General features: G+C 46.0%; 1 protein-coding gene across 1 annotated transcript in view; it reads right to left on the bottom strand.

Moving 5' to 3' along the window:
- Window positions 1-24,939, bottom strand: part of LOC147703391 (uncharacterized) — a 9,287,842-nt gene that overhangs the window by 6,079,473 nt on the left and 3,183,430 nt on the right. The window contains exon 10 of the mRNA XM_086931832.1: window positions 17,919-18,033. Within this exon, the coding sequence (XP_086787958.1) occupies window positions 17,919-18,033 (115 nt within the window). The remainder of the gene's footprint in view (window positions 1-17,918; window positions 18,034-24,939) is intronic.

Below are 24,939 nucleotides of genomic sequence, written 5' to 3'. Positions count from 1 at the left end.
GTATTGCAGGGTACCAAGAGATTTAGCTGTATCAGTATCAGTTTTAATAGCCAGTAAAGCGTCATCAATGTGCTTCCCAAACAGTGAATCGCCATCGAATGCCATGCCCAAGATTTTGGTTTGGACCTCAGGCCTGAAGGTGGTAGCCCTGAGCCAACCTTGACGCCGAAGCACAGCTGCTCCAGCCAATTGTCTGAAATTGGTGTTTGCAATGTCCAGGGCGCAATCAATGATTTCTGAGGCAGCCCTTTCACCCTCTTGTACAATTCTGCGCACCTCCATCTGATGATCCTCAGGGATCAAATCAAGATATTCCGTGAGCTTGGACCACATTTGTCTATCATAACGAGTCAGGATAGCTAATGAATTAGCAGCTTTAATGGAGGCTGCTGAATTTGTTGAAAACTTCTTTCCAATTGCATCAAGTCTTCTGCCCTCCTTGTCAGGTGGTGTTGAAATGGGAGCAGAAGGATTTTTGGATTTTTGCTGCGCAGCCTGGGATATGACAGAATCAGGTCGAGGGTGACCTATTAAACAAGCTGGAGTATCAGATGGTGCTCGATACTTTTTCTCGATCCTTGGAAGGACTGCCGGAATGGAAGCAGGTGTTTTCATTATGTTGAGGCCTTCCTTCCATATATAATCAATAATGGGAATAGCCCTGGTCACTCTGCGATATCCCTCTTTAAAGTCATGTAAAAAGCAGCCCGACTGTTCAACTGTGACAGCCAATTCAAATCTATTAGCAGCTCTCTGCATAATATTGTGGAAACCGCCAATATCTTCAGGTGGAGAATCTGAAGGACGGGGCGCAGGTGGAGAAGGCATAGGAATGACATAATCCTCCCAAGGATCCACAGGTGTTTTATCCGGCAACTCTCCCTCTTCCCTGCTTTCTTCATCATCATTGGAAGAAGTGTCCCTATCATTTTGAGGAACTGGACCAGTATTTTGCTTTGGCGACAATGAAACCCTTGGCGACGGGGGTCTTGGCACGTCAACTGGAACAGGCGACCCAGCGGGTGCAACCGGAGTTGATGGAAATCTCTGGCGATAATCCGGCAACATAGCCTGCAAATCCTGTATTAAGGAAGTTGGTAAATGTGTAGTGTCCTCAGACCGAGAAGGTCTAGTATGGGGTGACTGATATGGCGTGGAATAAACGTCATGTGTATAATGATCATTGACTTCCTCCTCATCATCCTCCTGATATTTAATATTTAATTGAGAAGGGTGACGGGCAATCCCAAAAGGACCGTCATCCTCTTCCCCTTCATCTGACTCCTCCTCCATGTATGTCTCCAAAATGTGCGATGGCAAGAGTGGAGAAATGTGTGAATAATCCTGCCTTTGATACCTTTTCATCTGAAAATGAGTGTATTGTATCTTAGTTGGAGGTCAACCGTGCAACAGATGAGCAGATGTCACTGCGGAAGCCACTGTTACAGGGATCTCCGTCGGCGGTCCTGTCAATGACAAAGATTTTGCCGTCGACTGGGTCGTCAATGGTGTCTTCGTCGACGAACCTTTCTTCGTCGGGACTGTCGAGAGCGTCTTCGTCGACGAGTCCCTCGTCGCCGGGACCGTCGATGGTGTCTTCGTCGACGAGTCTCTCGTCGTCGGGACCGTTGAAGGTGTCTTCGTCGACGAGCCCCTCGTCGACGAGGCCGTCGATGGTGTCTTCGTCGACGAGTCCTTCGTCGACGAGGCCGTCGATGATGTCTTTGTCGACGAGTCTTTAGTCGACGAGGCCTTCGATGATGACTGCATCGACAAGTCTTTAGTCGACGAGGCCGTCGATGGTGACTTAGACGATGAGTCCTTTGTCGACGATGTCTTCGTCGACAATGATGTTGGCTTCGTTGTCGTCGACGGAGCAGAAGATTTAGTCACCGGAGCCGTCGTCGACGGAGACGTCGACGATGGCAACTTGGTTTTAGTCAGCAATGGTTTAACAGACATCAACGGTGAGGTAATAGCTGAAGTGGTAACCGTAGAAGTAGATGAGGAGGCAGAAGTCAAAGTAGTAGTAGGTACAGACACCAGAGAAACAGTCTTAGCCTGGGTTGTACTCACAGTTGAAGAAGCCGATGCACTCTTTGAGGGTTCTGAAGCTTTCTGAGAGGTTTTAAGTTTTTTCTTTCTCTCAGGAGAAGCACTTTCTTTGGATCTAGCTCTCTTGCTGGAGGTAGAGGCTTTGTCCTCATCATCAGTGGAAGAAGACTTCAACCACAAAAGAACCCTTGCCTCCCTATCCCTGATAGTTTTCTGAGGGAAGGTACAGCAAATTCTACAGTCCTTCACAATATGTGAAGGGTGCAGGCAATAAATACAGTCAGAGTGCTGGTCATCCACATGGACCCTCTTCTTGTAGCAGGTCCCACAAGCTTTGAAAAGAGCCTTCTTTTCAGACATTTTAAGGAAAAAAGATCAAAAACTAAGTAGGCACTCAGGGAGACTCCCTTACACACGAAGTGCGGTGAAAATCTGAGGAGAACTGCCTGAGCTGGGAAGGTTCTAGAGGGTGAGGACAGCTGATTGGCTGAGGCTACTATTTCAGGTCTTTTTACATAATGATGTAGATAGGCTGCTAAGTTTTGAGGCCTAGTTAGGCCTTTGGGCTTTTCCAGCCTACTACAAGAAATTTTTAGGCACTGCTATTGTATATATTTTACAGTGGGACTCCCGCCTCGACGACGGGGAATGATTCAGGCATGTGAATCTATGAAAGATACCCTAATACTGGATAAAATCATTTACACAGGGCAGGACAATCCAAACAACAGGCACACAACTCCTGGGTGACACATGTCTTTATTCACATATTGCACAGATGTGACAGTAGAACAACAGTAGACAAGAGCAAGGCAGAAAATGCTGATCATATGCAAGATAATCTGCACAGGCAAACTTCAAACAGGAAGGCCAGTGTCCATGGCACAAGGGAGAGCCCAACACAGCAGAGCAACAGGGCCAGTGTCCATGGCAGGTGGCACAGCAAGTACATTAGAGGCTGCACAGGGGTGAGCCCAACACAGCAGAGCAACAGGGCCAGTGTCCATGGCAGGTGGCACAGCAAGTACATGAGAGTCTGCACAGGTGAGACTCCATCACAGCAGAGCAACAGGGCCAGTGTTCAGGGCACAGGTGAGACTCCAACACAGCAGAGCAACAGGGCCAGTGCCCATGGCACAGGTGAGACTCTAACACAGCAGAGCAACAGGGCCAGTGTCCAGGGCACAGATGAGACTCCAACACAGCAGAGCAACAGGGCCAGTGTCCATGGCACAGGGGAGAGCCCAACCCAGCAGAGCAACAGGGCCAGTGTACATGGCAGGTGGCAGAGCAAGTACATAAGAGGCTGCACAGGGGAGAGCCCAACACAGCAGAGCAACAGGGCCAGTGCCCATGGCAGGTGGCACAGCAAGTACATGAGAGTCTGCACAGGTGAGACTCCATCACAGCAGAGCAACAGGGCCAGTGTCCAGGGCATAGGTGAGACTCCAACACAGCAGAGCAACAGGGCCAGTGTCCATGGCACAGGTGAGACTCCAACACAGCAGAGCAACAGGGCCAGTGTCCATGGCACGGGTGAGACTCCAACACAGCAGAGCAACATGGCCAGTGTCCTTGGCACAGGGGAGAGCCCAACACAGCAGAGCAACAGGGCCAGTGTCCATGCAGGTACCACAGCAAGTACATGAGAGGCTGCACAGGGTAGAGTACAACACAGCAGAGCAACAGGGCCAGTGTGCAGGGAGAAGTGCAGAGTCAGGACATGAGAAGCTGCACAGTGAGTGTGTTTGACTGTACCCTTCCATAACCAGCAACACACCCAGGTGGCAAACAATGGGTAGGACTAGCACACCTGTATGAGAGACAGGTGTATGAGGGGGACTGCCACACACATTTGGCTGTCAGGCTGTCAGAGGCCCAGGTAATGTAGGGCTATCAGTGGTTTGGCAAGCTGGAGGGCTGTTTGAACCAGGTGGTATAGTGGCACGTGGAGGTGGTGTCAAGCAGACCTGTGACACAGAGTGGGTGGGAGAGGTTGGCGGGGTGCCCTTACACTTCTTGGGAATACGAAATGGCTTCCCTGTCTTGGTGTTAATAGGAACAGGTGATGACACAACAGGCACACACACCAACTGTCCTGCATCAGGTGCAGACACTGGCACTACCTCTGGTGACGTGCTGGATCCTGCAGAACGCTTTGTCTGGCTACGCCTCTGGACCTCCTTCCTCAGCTTGCCAGGTGTCCCACTTACAGAGCCCTCCTTTGCCTTTTTGCCAGGGGTGGCCCGACAGTGCCCTCCTTTGCCTGTTTGCCAGGGCTAGCCCCTACAGTGCCCTCCTCCACCTGCTTCACTGGGCTTGGAATTGGAGTTGTGGTGGTGGGATGTGGCCCTGTGGCCTTCCTAGGTGTACCCTTGCCATACAACACCTCCTCAGTGGGCACAGACACTTCACGCCTAGCTCTGTGTGAAGTTTTAGGGACAGTAGAGTCCATTGCTGGTGATGCCTATGAGGCATGTGAGCCTGATGTCAGTCTCATTGCTTTTTCGGCCTTGCTCTTCCCTGACGGGATCTTGTCTTTGCATTCTGGGCTGGCTCTGCTTTTCTGTGGGGATGGTGTCTGTGGGCTGGACCGCTTTGGTTGTGTCTGCTATGTGCTCCTTGTGCTGTATCGTGTCTGTGACACATGCGAACCGTGGTCACTGTCATCTGATGTGGCCACTGACTGAGGGGTGGACAAAGGCACCTGAGCAGGAATGGGAGCATGTGTCTGTTGAAGGGCAGACGTAACTGCGGATGACAAAGCCTGGACTGTACAGTGTAGCCCACCCATGTCAGAGTGTATGCCCTCCATGTAGGCAACCACCTGGCCTAATTTCTTGTCATGGTCACTGAGGGCATTGAGCAGGGTGGTCTGGCCCACACAAAGCTGGCACAGGAGCTCTACAGACTCAGCACTGAGGGCAGCAGGGGGGACAGGTGCAGGCTCAGCGGTGCCAGGTGTGAATGTAACTCGTCCCCTCTTACTGACACGGACACAGGCAGCACCAGATGAAGTGGATGGGCCGCTGTGTGGTAGATGATGTTGCAGACTCCCATCCCCTGTGCCTGCCAACATGGATGCATCACCGCTGGCATCAGATGATGTAGTACTCTGTGTCTCAGCCACGGATTCTCCCTGCATACTACGGTCCCCCTCAGATGCGCTGGCGAGCTCTGTGTCACTGGCCTCCGGTGCAGCTGTGGTGCTACTCTCGTCACCACTGGTTTCCGGCTCCCATTCCTCCGTGTCCACTGGCGATTCTGCATGAGAGACAGATGCTGGGTTGTGTTAGTGTCATCATCAGGACAAAGCAATCCAACCAATGCAGTACAGGAGATGCCCAAATCAACATGGTGACCACCACACCCTGCAGTGACATTGCAGCAACACACTACATAGACCACAACAGTGCCTGTAACACTGAATATCTACCATGTCTGAGCCATGTTGAGGCCACACAGCACAACACCCTGCCCGTGGATGAAGTGTACCTGACACACAACTTGCCCTGCCCACACCTAGGGACATGATGTGGGGGCAAAACTCATTGCCACTGACCGACCTTTAGGGAACAGGAGGGGACGACACACACACACCTATTAGGACATGACAGTCCACACTGCCAAGTATCCTATACCAAGCACCATGTGGTACTCTGGGGCACCTTGTTGTCAGATGTGTGGGCCTCACCGCTCATGGTGCATGCAAAGTAGGCATACAAGGAGTCACACTCAGATGGTGGACCCTGCTGTTCACCCCCTAATAGTTTCCCAACACTATCCCAATGCAGAGTAACCATGTAGATCCTAACACTGGCTATGAGAAATCACAGCAGGGAGGATCAGCTTTGTAAGGCCAGTTTGGCCCAATGCCTGACACTAGCACACATCCCAGCAGCAACTCACATGACACAGCACAGCACCACCCCACGAACATCACATGGCCAACGATGCCACAGGCCAGTACACATGCATCCGCTTCCAGCCAGAGTCACCCTCCCCAAATCCAGGTGATGCTCCTTCAGACGTGCATCCAGCTCCGGATTAGTCACTGCCAATATGCGGCCCATCAGTGGTATTATGTTGCGCCGTGCCAAACACCCAGTGCGCGGTAGCAGCCCCAATGTCATCTCTGCCACGTTCTATGCCAGCGGGCTGATGTCGTCCCACCTCTTGTGGCAGTGGGTGCGTAGTCAGTTGGATACCCCCAGGGCTCACACTTTTGTTGCAATGGCCCTCCACACGGCCTTACGCTGGTGTACCTTGACCTGCAGGTATGGGAGAAAAGAAGGGTAAATGATAAGTGACACAGTGTCATGTACCAACATCTATCAGTACAGTAGTAAGACACTGACTCATGACCTATTGTAATCTCCCTCCATCCCAAAGTGGGGGACACCTCACAAGGGCACTCTGCATGGGCCAAACAGATATGATTGCATGCATACATGAGGGCGTAGAGGGTCCCTGATTATCTCACACACATGCAGGATGACTGCACTGAACCCCCTCAGTGGCTTGCAGACATCACCAGTCCCATGCATGTCTGCCCACTACATACATCCCATATCTACCTGTGACTGTGTCTAGAAGGACTGTGTGCATGACTGGGCAGCATTCAATGAGCATGTGTTTGTTATGTGTATGGCCCGGGGCACATGGACTCACCAACAAAATAGCCATCTACAGAAGTGTGTTCGTGTGCAATTGTATAGGGTTGAGGTGGTGCATATCTTCTTTTCAGTGTGAATGAACAAGAGCAAGGACCATGTAAGTTTGGTGAAGTGTTCTCATTTGGGTGGGCTGGCACTGGGCCTAGTCTCTGGGTTCACACTGAGTCGGACAACAGGGGCACAGAGAAACAATCACCCGAGCAATTACTGTCCTGGCACCTACATGTCCAACATCCTGTAGCTCTGTATGGCTGACAATGTAACACACTCCACTCACACATACAACTGCAGGCATGGAAAACAGTGACATTGAGACACACACACTCCCTCGCCCTGGAGACAGCTTGTTTGTCAGTGTATGACACAACCCCACACCCACAGGCATATACTGAAGCAGCACAACTACATGTCTGACACCCCCTGCCCTACAGCTCCCTTCATGATGACTTACCAGTACATTGGGGCCACCATACAGCCTTGGGTACTATGCTAGCACCTCGTCCACTAGGACCTCCCGCTCCTCGCTTGTGAATGAACTGGCATGGATCTTCTCTGTCCTTGCCATCCCTGTGGACATGGAACACCTGTGGTTGAAGTGAGTGGTGAGGGGTCCCAGGCAGCAGGCACTTGAGGCACCAGCTGGAGAGGGTCCCAGGCAGCAGCCGCAGGCACTTGAGGCAGCAGCAGGAGAAGGTCCCAGGCAGCAGGCACTTGAGGCAGCAGCAGGAGAGGGTCCCAGGCAGCAGGCTCTGTGAGCAGTGGAAATGTGAGGCTCAATCCCACAGATTTATAGCCCCCTGGGGTCGTTTGTAAGGAGCAATGCTGCAAGAATTGGTTGTCCAGGTCTGCCTCATTCAAAAGCATCCAATGACCACCTCCGCGGTGGCGGAGCACGCCTTCCGCGATTTTCAAAACTGCATCATGCCACCGCAGTCATCGCGCCCATTGGCTGTAGGAAATGCTCCATGGCGGTGATGCACCGCTGGGGCCCGGGGTGGGCTACCGCGATGGTGCATCTTTCAAAGGCATCCAAGGACCGCCACCACTGTGGCTGAGCACGCCTTCTGCGATTTTCGAAACTGCATCATTCCACCGCAATCATCGCTCCCATTGGCTGTAGGCAATGCTCCATGGCGGTGTCACACCACCGTGGCCAGGCGGTAGCTTCCACAATTTGGGTGGTGGAGCATGCCAACAGCCATCTCCCCATTTATCCATTCCAATGTCTACCGCACTTGTGAAGGGGGTGGTTTTGGTGTCACATCGCCGTGGCCAAGTGGTAACTACCGTGATTTGGGTGGCAGGGCATGCCAAACGCTATCTACCCATGTCTCCATGCCAATGGCTACCGCACTTCTGAAGGGGGAGGTGCTGGTGTCACACCGCCGTGGCCAGGCGGTAACTACCGCGATTTGAGTTGCGGGGCATGCCAACCGCCATCTACCCATGTCTCCATGCCAATGGCTACCGCACTTGTGAAGGGGGTGGTGCTGGTGTCACACCGCGGTGACGAGGCGGTAACTACCGCAATTTGGGTGGCAGAGCATGCCAACTGCCATCTATCCATGTCTCCATGCCAATGGCTACGGCACTTGTGAAGGAGGTGGTGCTGGTGTCACACCACAGTGGCCAGGCGGCAACTACGATTTAGGTGGCGGAGCATGCCAACCGCCATCTACCCATGTCTCCATGCCAATGGCTACTGCACATGTGAAGGGGGTGGTGCTGGTGTCACACCACCGTGGACAGGCGGAAACTACCGCAATTTGGGGCACATGCAATGGCAATGTCCATCATGAACACTGCATCAGTACACAGCAGCAACATGGTTAAGGGCACATCATTGTGCACACAATTCCATTATTCCATATAATCCACAGGTGGGTGCACGTTATGTTTGACACTCATTGGTCTGTGGTCCCTGCCATGTCACTTATGCATTTGATGCTTGATGATGCTTGACAGTGTTGAGCTGGTGTCAATAATGTGTAACCAATTAATATGTTTTGGGTCAGTGCTGACCTTGGCAAAGCTTGTCTCACTGTATGGTGTTGTTGCTTACTTCTGCTTTCATATCAGCTCATGCACACAAGTGAAAGTTTTCCAGCTGCTCTGATCATTGGGTTGTGGATGCGTGTAAAGTTCACATGATGCATTGAGGTGTGACAGGTACAGCAGATGGGTATGAGACAGTCATGGTCATTTTACACACATTGGTGGATGGTACGGTATGAGGCGTGCAAATGTGAAATGTGGGGGTCAGTATGTGTGCATTCACATTGACCTATGTGTTGTTTGCAACACTTGTGTATTGTAAATGGAGAGGTGTGCCCTCTGTGTGTCTCAAATGTCCACCCATGTAACCTGGTGTGCCACGCATCTCTAATGGCAGTGTTCGTTTTTCCGTCACATCCTTAACGGGATGTGCTGTGGCCATCTCATGATGGTTGTCATTGACATGTGTCCATTTACATCTCAACTAGGAGGAGGCCTAATCTCATAGGTCACCTGACAGTGCTGGAGGAGATGGAGGATATAGCGATCATTCAGGAATTCTGCCTCGACAGACCAACCCTGAAGACCCTTTGTGATCTGTTGGAGCCCCACCTGCAGCCTCGTCGCCACTACCCAACAGCATTCACACCCACATACAAAGTGATGGCAGCCCTCTACTTTTTTGCAACTGGTTCCTTCCAGGAAACCGTGGCCAGCGCTGCAGGGATGTCGCGGATCACTGATATAATATCGAATTCACAAATATAGAATTACCAAAATATCAAAGAAAAAATATAGAATGCAAAAATATCGAGTTTCTATCTACAAACAGGTAAGTACAAAAATATTGAATCAAAAATATAGTTTTAAAAAATATAGTTAGTCAAAATATCGATTTTTTTTAATGTCTTAAAAGTAATTTAAATTTAATGAAATAATAAATATAACATTTACTATTACCACTCCAGTGAGTGCAACAGTAGGGAAAGCGTTGGTTAGCGTAGAGGTAAAAATTACTATTCCCACTCCAGAGAGTGCAACAGTAGGGAAAGCACTGGATAGCGTAGGGGTAAAAATTACTATTCCCACTCCAGAGATTGCAACAGTAGGGAAAGCGTTGGAGAGCGTAGGGGTAAAAATGAGTATCCGATATTAAATTACTTACCTTCAATTCGATATTTTTTACTACTATATTCTGTCCATTCGATATTTTGTCCATTCTATATTTTGACTTGTTACCAATGTCGCAACCCTTGTTCAGCCTGGTGTTGAGGGATGTTCTTGCAGCCATGATGATATATAAGGATCGATACATACATTTCCCGAGGGGAGCTGAATTGGCCGGTGTGAAAGGTGACTTCTATCCCCTTGATCACATCCCCAATGTTGTTGGTGCCATTGAGTGCATCCATGTAGATCTAGTGCCACCACATGTGGGTGAGAACATTTTTAGAAATCGTAAACATTATCATTCAATCAATGTGCAGGTAGTGTGCCTTGCGGACATGACCATATTGCATGTGTGTGGAAGATTCCCTGGCTCAGCCCATGGCTCGTACATCCTGAGGAACAGCATGGTGCCCCGGATTATGGCAAATCTGCTTTCCAAGGTGCTTGGATTGTGGGTGAGTATGCCTAGTGATATGGCGTGCTGTGTGTGTGACCTGCTGCCCTCTGCCTGTGCAACATTGCAATGTGTGTTTGTCATTCACAGGTGACTCTGCATATTCCAGCCATCCATGGCTGCTGAGCCCACTACGGAATCCCAGGACACCGGCTGACGTCAGGTACAATGAGGCCCATGGCAGGACCCGGCGTGTCATTGAGCAGACTTTTGGCCTGCTCAAGTCAAGATTCCGCTGCCTTGACAGGACTGGAGGTGCACTGTCATACTCGCCTGGGAAGGTCTGCAAGATCATTGTGGCATGCTGTATGCTCCACAACATGGCCATTCACAAGGGGATTCCCCTACTCTTGGATGATGGTAAGGACCCAAGGCCACCGCCTGTTCAGGGCCCTGAGTCCAGTGATGAGGACAGTGGGGAGGAGGAAGGAGTTGACATACGTCAACAGCTCATCTCCCGCTTGTTGATGGGGTACGACTTGTACATTGCCTGGTGGGATTGCTGTTGTTGTGAAGGGCTATGTGCGGATGGTACAGGCAGGCACATGTTGAATCACCTGTGTGTGGAAATGTGGCAGTGACATTTCACATGTGAACGTATACAGAACTCTGTTTGTTGACACTTATTGCACATTGTGTTGTCTGCCTGTAGACTTATGTGGATGTTTGGTGTACTGTTATGTCTGTGATACCACACTAACACCAGTGACTGTTGTTCTGCTGTGTCTCTCTAGGTGCCACAAAATTATCCAGGCCTATATACTGTACATCTTTTGGATACATCATGGACATTTTCAACACTGTAAATATTGCACTAAAGACAAAGCTGCACCAATTGAAGTGAATAAGGTGTTTTATTTACAAAGTTGACATGTGAGGGGTGCGGGCATATTTACATGAAGGTGGTGATGGAGCAGTGAGTTGACAGTCATGGTAAATGAGATGCAAGAGAAGACACTACATGGATGTGGTGACCCAATCCAACAGACAGGTGCCATTTACAAGGCAATGTGGGGAAGGACAGACCAAACAGAATTCCACTCGCGACTCAGACTCGCTCCTGACGGATGTCGTCAAGAGCCCTTCGGAGCAAGATCAGAATCGGGCCCTTAGTAGCTAAAAGGCACCAAATATTTAACTCAAACAAGATGCTCAAGTTCATAAAATACATATGTTATAAAAAGATGAACACCATGGGCCCCATTAGAATGGCCGGCGGATCGCCCCCTCCAGGCCTGCGGTATTCACCGCCAGCCCGGCGGGGGCGATCCTCTCGCCATCCATGCAGCAAAGATCCCTCACCATATTACGATGGCTGGGGGGTCCCCGGCGGACGGAAAGACCGTCTGCCAATTTTCCGTCCGATTGACTAAGAGGATCCAATATGGTGGTGGTGTCTGTTAGACACCGCCAGCCATATTACGATAGGGGCAGAAACATTCGGGGATTGCTTGCGGGGGGCCGTTCCGGGCCCCAAGGGACTCTCGGGGGCGTGGGGTGCATATTTCAATGTACTTTGTGGCATTGCGGCGGGCGGTGCTTTCAGCACCACCCGCCGCAATGTTACAATTGGGCCATGCGCCCACCAGTGTGGCGGGCACATCCTAATTGGGCGGGCGGTCCTGTTTCCCGGGGGTATGGCGGTCGGACTTAGTCCGCCCGCCATACTACTGACCTTCCCATGTATTTTGTTCCTTTTTAAAACAGATACACCTATCTACGACACAACTTGAAATACTTCAAACTGCAGGACACGTCCTAAACCACAAAAACTGAAATATAGATGTAAGTATTGTAAATATCAACAGTAAATAGTAAGAAAAACATCACAAAACTCAAAGTTAACAAATAACCAATAAATTGGGTCTTTCTTTTTAGACTAGATAACAATAGAATTAAAGAAATGGACATTTGCCTAAAAACAATTCAAGTAGGAACACCCACTGCCAATAACCTCCCTCAAAAACAAAGATGCCAATAACCTCCCTCAAAAACAAAGAACTCACCAATGTACAGGAAAACAAATAATTTTTCAACCATAACAATTTTTCCCCAGGTGAAAAATATGAACTAACAAATATTTTTTTTTCAACAGAGTATCTAAACTTTCTTTTCCTCTCCATGGAAAAATATACATATATTTTTTGAAATCTATTGTTTAACAGGCAAATAAAGAAAAACAAAAATAAAATAAAACAGCAATAAACATAAACATACACTTTTTTTCTATTTCTCTTTTTTTACCAGAACCAACATCAATGGCATCAGCTAATCAAGCAAACTATGTGAAATCCCGGAGAGGCAACAGACTGTTAAAGTATGATGTCTACCTTTATTATAAGGACAGGTTAACTGAGCCCAGGTGTCATTGGAGGTTCGGGGAGTACTTTTCATCCCATTGCACAGGTCGAGTGGGAAACACTGGAATACACCTTAGTTAGAACAACTGCTCATAACAACTCTGTCTCTGAAATGGAGACTGAAGTATGTGAAAACATAAAATAAATTTAAGAACTTGCATCCACCTCCAATGAGCCCTTAGGATAATGGTAAAAAGACAAAAACAGGCAAGTAATCCCTAATGAATAACACCACAGACTTTTTCTGACATTAACATCCCCCCAAATTAACTATCACTTTCTCTGAAGAACCTTTTCTAAAGCATGACAACAAAAACCCTAAAAAAAATCCTTAGCACAAACCATAACCTTTTGACACTTTGATGGTACTTTTAAATTAACACATATTCCATTCACCCAAATGTACACTATTCACGCTAACATCAATAACACAACTGTCCCATTAGTGTGTAGTTTTTGTTCTGACAAGCAATCCTCAACATAAACTGAATTAATAATAGTTAGAAAATCCAAAACATTGAATAAAAGTCCTAGAAAATTAATAATTGGCTTTGAATTATCATTGATTAACACAATTAAAACATGTACCCTACCACCCATGTTAAAGGATTCTTTTTCCACTTATCTCAGACATATTGGCCTAAAATCCCCAAATCATCCTTAGTTGAGGGTTACTTATCAAACAGTAAAGTTCATTTTGAATTTAATATACTGCCTTCCTTAAGCTTTGTCCCTCCTGACAGTGTAGACAAGTACTACACAGCAATTTCTTCAATTTATTCCCAATATTTTACATAAAATTAAGAGAAATAGGCACCACTACTAAATTATTTTGAAGATACATGGATTGGCCATCTAAGCACGACAGGTCAAAGGAAGAAGCCAAGATTTCCTATTGAATGGTGGAACTGTTACACGACCTGCTTAGAGGAAGATGCAAAGACTAACAATGCCATTGAGGGATGGGACAATTCAGGAAATCAATTGCCAAACTTCACCAAAACCTATATCATTTGGAGAAATTTTGAAGATGGAAGTTTCCAAGAAATGAGACTTGCGCAATCACTGTCAGATAGCCTGAACCCACATATATCTAAAAAGAGTAAAGAAATGTCTGGAAGACAACTGGGTCAAATCCAGCAATTTTCATGGACGGTGGCTTCAGACTACGTGGATAGTATTGCATACATATTACATTACTAATGCTCACTGATATTTCCCTAAATTACTTGTCTGTATTAACAATTGCATACAATTGGCATTTTTTTAACCAAATTAAAATACTTTAAAATTCCTACCAGTAGTTGTTTTCTTTCTTAAACTCTAGGTGACTTTTTCAAACAACTTGACACTTAAGGCCTGATTAAGAGTTTCACAGACTGGTAACTTCATCACAAATGTGACGGATATCCTGTCCGCCGTATTACGAGTCCTATTACGCTATATTGGATATAATGGAACTTGTAATAATGCGGACGGGATATATGTCACGTTTGTGATAGAGTAACCCGTCTGTGAAACTCATATTCAGGACACAAGAGTCAACAGAAGTCCAATAATCCATATATGTACAAATTATCATCCACAGAAAATAAAATCCCCAAAAAGCATGGTTTTTAATGTAAAACCATCACCTGCAACTAAATTATTACAAATGTATGGATTTTGAGTAAATAAAACACACGTTCAAAAAGCAAAAATAGCAAACAATTTTTTTTAGGTACAATAGCCAGAAAAAAATCATTTTCCCAAAAACAAAATGATTTCTCAAAAAGCCGGTAGTAATACACAAATGTGGATGGAAGCAATAACAATAAATCAACATATATATATCGGAAACTCTGATAATAAAAACATAACCCTGAAACCTAACACTGTTTTCAAATAGAAATATCCCAAAAATAACTCTGTATCACTAGATTAAATACATCCATCTTCCTCCTGCAGCCACGTGTACTTCATTCTGAGTTGACTCTAAACAGTCAAACTTACTTTGAAGAAAAAATCAACCATTCTGACGTGAGCATTTGGACACATCCATGGGAATGGAAAACGGATAAAAACACACAAAACATACCAGGTATTTCCATCTACCATCTAATTACCTTCCCCCTGTAGCTTACAATAAACATAGCCACCTTCATACTTAGTAAAGTAAAGTAAATTGTTCTTACCTGACCGCAGCTCTTCCTTGCTTCCGATCTTGACTGTCACACTCCACCGACTGTAGAAACATACGTACAACCACAAGCATTAACAAACACAAAAGTAAAAACAAGGAAAGGACATTCTTTGCCACTTAACTTAATGGTAAACTTGGGAAAAAAACGTACAAAATGTTTACTATTTATTTAATTTTTTTTATTTGTATACTATGTCTAAATAAATAATATTATTATTATACATTTGTATTAATTTTGCATCTGGTCATATGTGTTAAAATGTAGTATTTAAATAATATATATGTTTCTTTAAATAAAAACAATATTTAATTTACTTCACTTTTTTTATTTGAATAAATTACCTTTACCAATTAATATTCAGCTACTACAGATAATACCTGAGTATAAATGCACCCCACACCCAATAACCTTAAAACCTTAAATACCATTTTTAAATATATTTTTATTTAGATGAAAGTAATATAAATTAAAATGTTAAATATTTACAAAACAGTATAAAAGTATAAATTGAAAAAATATACATTAATACCTGAGTATTTAGACACTTCCCCAACTAATACCCCTATATCCTTTTAATCCAATCCCTAAATACTAAGGGCATTATTGCGATGGGCAGACAAAGTCCACCCGCCACCGTAATGGTATGCAGGACTGTCCGCCAGGGGTGCGGCGGTCCCGCACCTGCAATTATGATGCCACCGTGGTGGTAGCAAATCCTACTCCTAGCATTGTGGCGGGCGGTGCTCACATCACTGCCCACCACAATGCTGGGAATGCACGTTGTGCATTGGCATGCACAAGGTGACAGGCAACGTGCGGTGCCTGCCACCATGTCCATGCCAATGTAGGGGGGTACCACAGTTACCCCCCAAGTGCACCCCCCACCGCCACAACACTCACGGGGCCCGCAACGGGTGCCCAAAAGCAAAGACTGCATGCCTTGCCGACATGGAAAGGCTGATATCCGCCTTCATCATAATATGGATGGCGGTGTCTTGCAGACACCGCCACCATATTAAGCATGCTTTCTGCCTGGTCGACGGGTCGACAGGCAGAAAAGCGGCGGACAGTCTTTCTGTCTGCTGAGGACCCCCAGCCATCACAATATGGTGGGGGGTCTTTTAGGTATGGATGGCGGGTGGATCGCCCCTGCCGGGCCAGCTGGGGCGATCCGCCCGCCATCCTAATGGGGCCGTAATTTTTTCAACTCTATAAAATATTTTTTAAATTACAATTATTATTAATTTACAAAAGTTAGAATTCATACATATTAATTCTAAAGTATTAACGTTAATAGCCGATAAATAATACCCCTGACTCCCTTGCATCCCACCCCATGTACTAGTTTTTCAATTTTATAAAATATTTTAAAATTATTATTAATTTACATTTACAATTCATAAATATGAATACAAAAGTATTAAAATGAATACCTACGTATTACTGCACTTCCCCAACCAATACCCCTATATCCCTTGTATCCCATTCATAATGAATACCATTTTCAAACTTTTTATAAAATATCCCTAAAACGTATTGTAATTTAAAAATATATATATATAAATTAATACCCGCTCAATACACCTATATCCCTTACACCCCATCCATAAAACTTATCATTAAAAAAATTATCAAAAATAATTATAACATTTATGTTTACCAAATACCTATAAAATATACTTACTTATATACTTACCCATATACTTACATATTGATGCCTGGTAAAGATATTCATGGAAAGGACATTAGTGGTAAAACGCATAAGAACTAATGACACTAGTGGTAAAGAAATGCATAGTAATGACAGTAGTGGTACACACATATGTACTAAGGGCCTCATTACGATGTCGGTCGTAAAGTATTCCGACCGACTCCTTTGTCAGAATCCTTTACGAACGACTCGGGTTCGAGGAGTTCGACCGACCAATTACGATGCTTCCGAACACCATTCAGTCGGACTCCCATCGACTTAAATGAGAGCCTGTGTTCCGACCGACAACACAGGCTCCTATTGAAGAAAGGGGTGGTTGTGGAAAACCTTGCTCCCAGTGGGGGCCACCACATGGTGCCTGCCACACTGTGCATGGTTGGAAAGAGGGGACCCATATGTACCCCCAAGGGCCTCAACTGGAGGACTCTGGATGAAGGGGGGCCTGCTATGGGCCCCCAAAGTTGGTTTCCGACACCTGATTTGTGTCAGACAGACCGATTCATAAAGACCGTTGAAATCCAACATCATAATCGGTCAGTTGGAAATGCGGCCCGTTGAGCTGTAAGATTCAGCTCTAACTGACTTGGACTCTTCGAATGCCAGTCGGAGCCAATTCAGAATGACTGACCGGCTACATTCTATCATAATCGGTCGGTCAGAAATGTTTCCGAGTCGGTCGGAAACATGGGTTTCGACACAGGTTAGGAAAATCTGAATGCAATTCGGAGCCTTTCCTACCAGCATCGTAATGAGGCCCTAAATATCTAGATCTAAAACACGTAAACTCATGCGTGGTAATGACACTAGTGATAAATACATAGTAGCTGTAAAATCCTGCATGGTGAAGACTAAAGTTTGGTTAAGACTTTGTTGCAAAGGAGCATCGTGGTTTAGACTGTGTTGTAAATGCTGTTTCCTGTTTGTCTGGGGACAATATATCTGTAGGCCTCACTTTTCTTTAGCGCTTGATTAAAAAATATTACAATATAAAGTCATATGCACTAAATGACTGCTCTGGATAATTGGGTACATTCACAAAATAAAACAAATCTTCAGCCATTGTTGCCTCTAATAGGCATGTTTATTTTTATGTAATGCATTCCTTACATGAAACACATACTATAAAAAATGTTCAAAGAATCGGTATGCGTGGATACTTTCTATTATTTATGGATTAACAGAGACTGTCCTTGATAGAGAACCAGGATTAAAAGGTAGTAATTATTACTTCTCCTCAAACCAATGATTCCTCCTTACCTTATAAAATCAGCAGTCTAGCCAATAGTGAACTGGGACAAGGTCTATGAGACTCACCTTTTGGATAGTCTAAAAATAACTGCTGCAGATCATTCCTCTTGAGGACTAATATTTCACAATTTGTAGCTGCTGTTACTGAAACATCTTTTGAAATTCCATACATCAGACTAACCTAGAAAAAAGTCAAAGTATTATTGACACAATGGGCACGTAAACATTTGGGATATACAAATGGCAAATATTACATCAGCTCCAGGGATTCTGAGGACCTCAAACTTATTTTTTTCAAATCTTTTTATTGGCATTTAAATTTAATATCATATGTCTTACAGTTGTATACAGTTTAATCACCATACAATTGTAGTTTGTTAGTTCTCGTTACTCATGTATTTCTGTGGTGACCGACTACAGCGCTGTTGGATTACCACATTGTGCCAAATTGGGAGAATGCAATACAACATGAAGGAATAAGGAATTTCTGATTCAATCAATCAGCTGCCTATTGTGCACACCATATCATTATTTGACGTGCATTTCGTGGTTAGGATATGTCAGTGTTCCTGATGCAGTAAAGAACAGTGCAGTAAAGAACAGTGTTATCATATACTACGCGTTCCAGAGTGTGTTTTTGGAGGCCAATAATGGGAGGGTAAAACTTGGAGAAAAAGCAAAACTCTTCCAAATAAAAAGAAAAGGACTGAGGTAACAAAATCAACAAAGAAGATATCACCGGTATTATGTTATTGAGAGTGGAAGAGGGTCTTATGCTATGAGTTATAAATGTTTGCGCCCATGTGTCTGTATCTACTCGTGGCAGGTAATTGGTTCAGGGTTACACTAATGATGCCTGTCTTGTCCAGGTCCGAGAGTGTTGTTTAGATGTATCAGGTGCGTAATCTCTCTCATTTAGGGTAAGGTGACCACTGTAACCCACCCAAAACCTCCCTATCCATACTGGTATGTACTCCTACGTGCCCATAAGTGCCATGTCTGTGTTATCTTTGCTCCCATTGTCTGGATCATCCGGCTTTAAATTTGAATCTGTCTCTGGGTTTATCTAGCTATTTAGTACTTTCTGTCATAAATCCGCCAGATGGCACCACCATAATCCCTGGGCATGCTCTTGCCTGAGAGCTTGTCCCTCTGCCTTCACCCAAGTCAAGACATCTTTCTCCCAGGTATCCAAGATTGGTCCTTTGTCTGATTTCCTTGTCAGAGCTATACAGTGGCCCGCCAGGGCCAGGGTCAAGTCTAAAATCATCAAACCCACATTCTTCGGTTTTGGCCTTGCGAAGCCTCCCAGGAGGTAAGTCTGTATAATGCAGGGGAGAGCCCGTATTAACGTGGCCTAAAGTCACTGGATCACTGCAGTCCAGAATTCCTGAAGTCTGTGGCATCCCCAAGCCATATGACAGAAGTATGTAGTTGGCTCCTTATATCGCAGACAGCACTGGGGTTCGCCCCCACATAAGATTTGCAATCTATGTGCGGTAAGATATGTCATGTGTAAGATATTAAATTGTATGTATTTTAGTCAAATGTTACAGGATACCCTCTTAGGATATTGAAAAATCCTGCCACACTCCTTGTCCGGGATGTCGTGCCTCCCACCTAGTTTTCAATGACTCTAGAGTATTCCTTCCCATCATGTTCAATGCTCGGTAGAACCACGTCACCAAGTGGCGTGCTGAGCCCATGGAAAGATGGAGCTGAAGGACAGAGTGTGTCAGTGGTCCCTCGGCCTACAGATCCCTGAACGTCTGCACTAAGGTTCCATATGTCCATTGACCCCGGGTAGGATGTAGATTTCGGCCAAGTCCTCAAAAGGCAAGCAGAAAGCAGTTCCCCACTGTCCTGACCCTGCATCAGTCCAAGTCATGAGCTGAGCAGTTGCAAAAGCCAAGATCGGATCACCATGGGGAAGTCCCGCCAGTGGTAGTGCTGGTGCATATAATGGAACTACACGGGTTCGCACAAGACACAGACGCCAGCATTGCAATGCCACTTGGAGTAGTACAGTTGGTCGGGAAATGGTTACTTTCGGGTTCAACAGGCATGATAACAATAACCCATGATGAGGGGTCAATCTCGAGTTCCGTGGGATGAGTGCATCTAGCAACTGAGATACCCATTAGAGCTGGGCAGCCAGGTAATAAAGTTCAAATTTTGGGACTACCAGGCCACCCACATCTGGCGGGCGCCACAGAGCCGCCATGGACAACCTATGTCGGCCAGCTTCCCAGATTAAGTCTTGGAGAAGGGCACCTAGTTGTCTACACCATGTCACTAGTAACTTAAGGAGCAGATTTGTAAAGAAGTACAATAGACAGGGGTGCATCACCATTTTTGAAAGTGACTCTCGAGCTATGAGCAGTTAGCACCACGATCTCCAAAACACCACAGCGGACCGAAAGGCTCGGAGTGCCTGTCCCAGGTTCCCCTCTCTTATGTCTTCTAGGTCATGACATTACCTCACTCCTAGATATTTAAAGGATGTAGGGGATCAGATGAAACCAGGTGGGATGTCTGAGGGTGGAGGGGAATACACTTAGTGCGGTTCAATGTCTGGTCCCATAGCTGTCCAAAATCCTCCAGAAGGCCCCACGCATTCCATTCAACTCCATCCTGGAGGTACAAAAGGAGGTCATCAGCATACAGGGAAATTATATGTTCTGACCATCTACCTCTAATCCAGTGCCTCTGCCCTCCATCCAGAACAGTTCAAAGGTTCTATGGCTAAGGCGAATAGCAGAGGAGACATCGTGCAGCCCTGTCTAAAACCAGAAACACTCCATATGGGGCAGAACATTTACTACCGGTCTTCAACCGAGCCAACTGATCTGTGTACAGGAGGTAAACCCATCTGGCCCATTACTACTCCAGTCCAATCTTTTGAATAGTTGCCATGAGGAAGTCCCATCCGATAGAGTATAAGGCCTTTTCCAGGTCTATTGACACAAGGAGGGACTTCCAATCTGCTTGTAACACTGGGTGGTATTGGATTGAAAAGAGCCTCCGGAGGTTGAATGATGTACTGTGTCTTGGAATAAAGCTGTTCTAGTCTATATTTACCAGGGTTTGCCAATGGGAGAGCAATCTATTTGCTAATATTTTGCTGAGGATTTTAAAAACCATGTTCAGCATGGACAGGGGGTGAAAAGCTGTTGGGGGCGCCCTCACCTACGCCATCTATGGTAAGGCAACCACTGAGGAGATGTGCATGGAATGTGGCAATCATCTTTTCTGAGAACAATCAGAATATAATGTAAACAGTTTAGGGGGCAATAAATGTGGGAAGGGGGAGTAAAGTCCACTGGGAGCCCATCAGGTCCCAGCATCTTGCCTTTTAGCCATGTCTTTCAGAGCCGCACGTACTTCCTGAATTGTCAATAGATCACCTAGTTCCCTCCTAGCTAGGGGTGGTAATACCGTGAGAGTCATGCAGTCCTGGAATTTGGTCTGAGCCCCATCAGGCAACACCATCGGCCTGCCATACAGTGTTTCATAGCATTCCCGGAACTCGTCATTGATATTTTTCAGTGTGTACATATGTGTCCTGGAGATGGAAGTGAGGTGAGTAATCTATGCCCCCCATCTTCCGGTTGGATCAGCCAGGCCAATAGCTTCTCCAATTTGCCCTCCTCTAAGTGCACTCTCCTCATACAGTTTTTGTAGTGGAGACATTGCAACTGTTCTAATGTAGTAATATACTGTTCTTTTGCATCTCTCTGTTTTTGTGTGACATCTAGGCCCGTCCCAAGGGTGCCTTCTATGACATGAAGTGTGGTGTCTATGGTAGTCACTTGTGCCTGTAGTTCTCAGGTGGCGCCTACCGAGTGATTCATGCAATGACTGCGTACCACCATCTTAAATGCTACCCACTCTATCAGGGAATACCTTGTTGAGCCCCAATTGTGCTCAAAATAGTCTGTGATATGCGTCTGGAGGGATTTTTTAAAACAGGAGTCATCTAGAGATGTCGTTAAAGTCTTCATGTTGGAATGAGCGGGCTGTCATCGAGTGGCCTAAATCCTAGCAGGAGCAGGCAATGGTCCGAGGTTGGTGCGCCCAAGATATTCGTTAAAGGTGGCATACCCCCTTAATCTCTCCGAGCAAAGGAACATGTCTACCCTGGTGTGAAGTGCATATATAGTTGAGAAGTTGGAGTAGTTGCCATCTTGTTCATGTTGGGCATGCCAAAGATCTGACAGTTCCCATTCTCAAAAGCCAGCAGTGACTATATGGGAGGAGAGGGGGAGGGGGTTGAGCTGCCCTGATCAACAACTGATACACAATTTAAATCTTCTCCCAGCAACAGGTCTCCCCCTTATCAGTGCCAAGAGCGAGAGAAAAAAGGCCACCTGATCACTATTAGGAGCGTATATACTCCCCAATGTGATCTCTTTCCACTCACCAAAACATAGCGACTTTCTTTATCACAGAAGGACTCTCAAAATGAGTTCCCGCCTCAGCCAAAGCCAAACCAGCGTGCTCCTCGTGTAACCCGAGAACGAGGAGGCATACAACTGACCCCATTATCTATGTTTCAGTTTCTCCACCTCCACACCCACAAAGTGTGTTTCTTGGGAGTAAAGCAATATGTATACCACATCGCCTGAGAAAGCGATGTATGAATTGTCTCTTGAGTAGGGACCCCAAAACATCTAACATTCAATGTCAGACAGTTAAAATACTGAGCAGTCTTAGCCATGCATAGTTCCAGTCAACAATTATCGTCTAACATCTGCACTTGGTCTCATAGCCCTCTTCTGCCCTCCCATTCTTCTTGTAAAAAAACACACACAAAAAAAACGTAATAGTAACATATTCTACAACCTTGAACTCCCTTTCCTCAGGACAGGTCCGCAATGTCTGTCTGTCTAAACATCACACAAATGCAAAACATTGACATTCTTAGATTCCACCGGACTCCAAGCGGATGTCAAGTGAAGGGGTAGACAATGGTAGTTTTGACCCAAGCCTTCTGCTGCTTCCCATATGTTGCTGGCCTACAAAAAGTTAAAAAGCATCCTGTTCTAATCCACCGTACCTCCATATCTAAACAACTCCGGACTAACTCGTAGGTAAAAAAAAACTGTCTGTACCCATGCTACCGTCTGGAGTCTCCACCCCTCCACTTCTTGGACCAGCACGCATTTATTGGTCTAGAAGCTGGTGATTCTGTTTGTCCCTTTTACCAGGGGAGTAAAGCCCCTTGGCGTCTTTCTGGGCCACTTGTCAGTCTTGACTTCAATACTTCCCTTTCAGGCCCCTCCCTGGGAGAGGTTATCAGTTGTTGGTTTGGGGTGAGAGCATTCCAGCTAAAGCCTGACCCCTATCGGATGGCTCTCTGGTCACCAAGCAGGTACCTTAAGCAGTGTAGCCAACATCAGTCCCTCTTTTAAGTTTCCCATTAAATCAAATCTTCAATTGACCAGTCCCACACTTCCCGGGGGTCTTCATAGAAATGCACTTTTCCATTCAAAATGATTTTCAAACAGGCTGGGAACATAAGTGAGTATTATATTCCCTATTTTCTCAGGGCGTTTTTAACCTCTATATGTAGTATGCTCTTTTGGATTGGACAGCAAGAGTATATTCTAGGAACAGTGTGACCTTTCCGTTTCCAACTTCATAAGGACCCTCGTTCCTGGCAATTTGTAGAAGGACATCTCCGTCTTGACAGTGGATGAGTTTGGCCACTATCAGACATGGTGATCTGCCCTGAGACAGAGGCTTCGCTGGATCTCTATGCACTCTTTCTAGTGCGAAGAAGGGTGATAGGTGATTTGGTTCGACCACAATCTTTATCCAGTCTTCCAGATATACCATTATGTTTCCTCGTGTCCCTTCCCCACTCTGACATTGCACTCCCTGTTACGGCCCGCAACATCCTCAGCATGACATTCTAGGACCTGTACCTTATTAGTTAGTGTTGTAATTTTCCGGGCCAGATCGATGTGGGCTTGTCTTATTTTATAGAGTCCCAAATCTGCCTCTGCCACCCTATCTGTTAATTTATTGTGGTCTGCTAGTAGCAGAACCAGACCCACTGAGACCGTGCATATTTCTTGTTGGCGTGTGCTCTTAGTATCTGCAATGGCTGCCAGGATTCAATCAAATTGTAATTGCATGGGATATGACGTGGTGTCTAGGCTCTCACTTATTCCCACTAACACCAGTGAGGATTCTGACGCACCACCCTGTGCTTGTGATGGACCAGGAAGTCAAGCATTGCCGACTGATCCGGCTCCCCCCCTGGTTCCAGGACCCCAGCGCGATCCGGCGCTCCCGGCAATTTCCGGCTCACAAGGTACAAGCGGAACGATCCTCCTCCGCCCCTGGACCCTTGATACGTGTAATTAACCCCCGAACCCCACACCGCGGATTCTAACTATATAACGAACCTCCAGCTCTTATTTGAGCCTGCCCAGTTTTGTTCTGGCTAAAGAGGCTTAAAACTAAAAAAGGCAACCATTGCTTTGTCCTGATGATGGACCCCATTATTTAGCAAGGGGGTCCGAAACGTCGTCGACCCACTGTGTACCATATACGTTTGGAACTATCAATGTATAATTATGTAATGGTACCCACAAGTAATTCTCTGTTTACAATTGGAATTTTACAGAGACTGTTTGTTTTGCCTTGCAAGCCCTTTGTGTATGTTGTTGTCTATGTATGTTCGTGGTTGGGTACAGGCTTGTGCCCCACCTACGTGATTTGTTGAAGGTGTTAATATGTTTGACATTTTTCTTGATTGAAATATAAACTTTGAAAACATCTGCCCGGCTGGGTACGTTTTCACCAATATAGTACTGATTGAGTCTATATTCATTGGCACTTATCTAGTTTCTTGCCAGGGACCATTGTTGTGTTTATGTGATGGACGGGCTTCAATTTTCCTAGTTCACTTCAGGACATGAATAGCGTAGGCAGGTGGGAGTAGGTGCTAAGGCCAGGGCCAGCTACAGAGCTTGTGTCAACTCCTCCCTGCGCTTCCTACGGGCCGCCGCGCACCATATGTCTACTCCCTGCAGGGTAGGCTTCAATGCCTCCCATAACATCTCGGCACTAGAGA

This window comes from Lissotriton vulgaris, chromosome 7 (genome assembly GCF_964263255.1).
Source record: "Lissotriton vulgaris chromosome 7, aLisVul1.2, whole genome shotgun sequence".
Taxonomy (NCBI): Eukaryota; Metazoa; Chordata; class Amphibia; order Caudata; family Salamandridae; genus Lissotriton; species Lissotriton vulgaris.
Note: the sequence above shows the minus strand (reverse complement) of the source record. Positions and strands in the feature narration are given on the sequence as shown.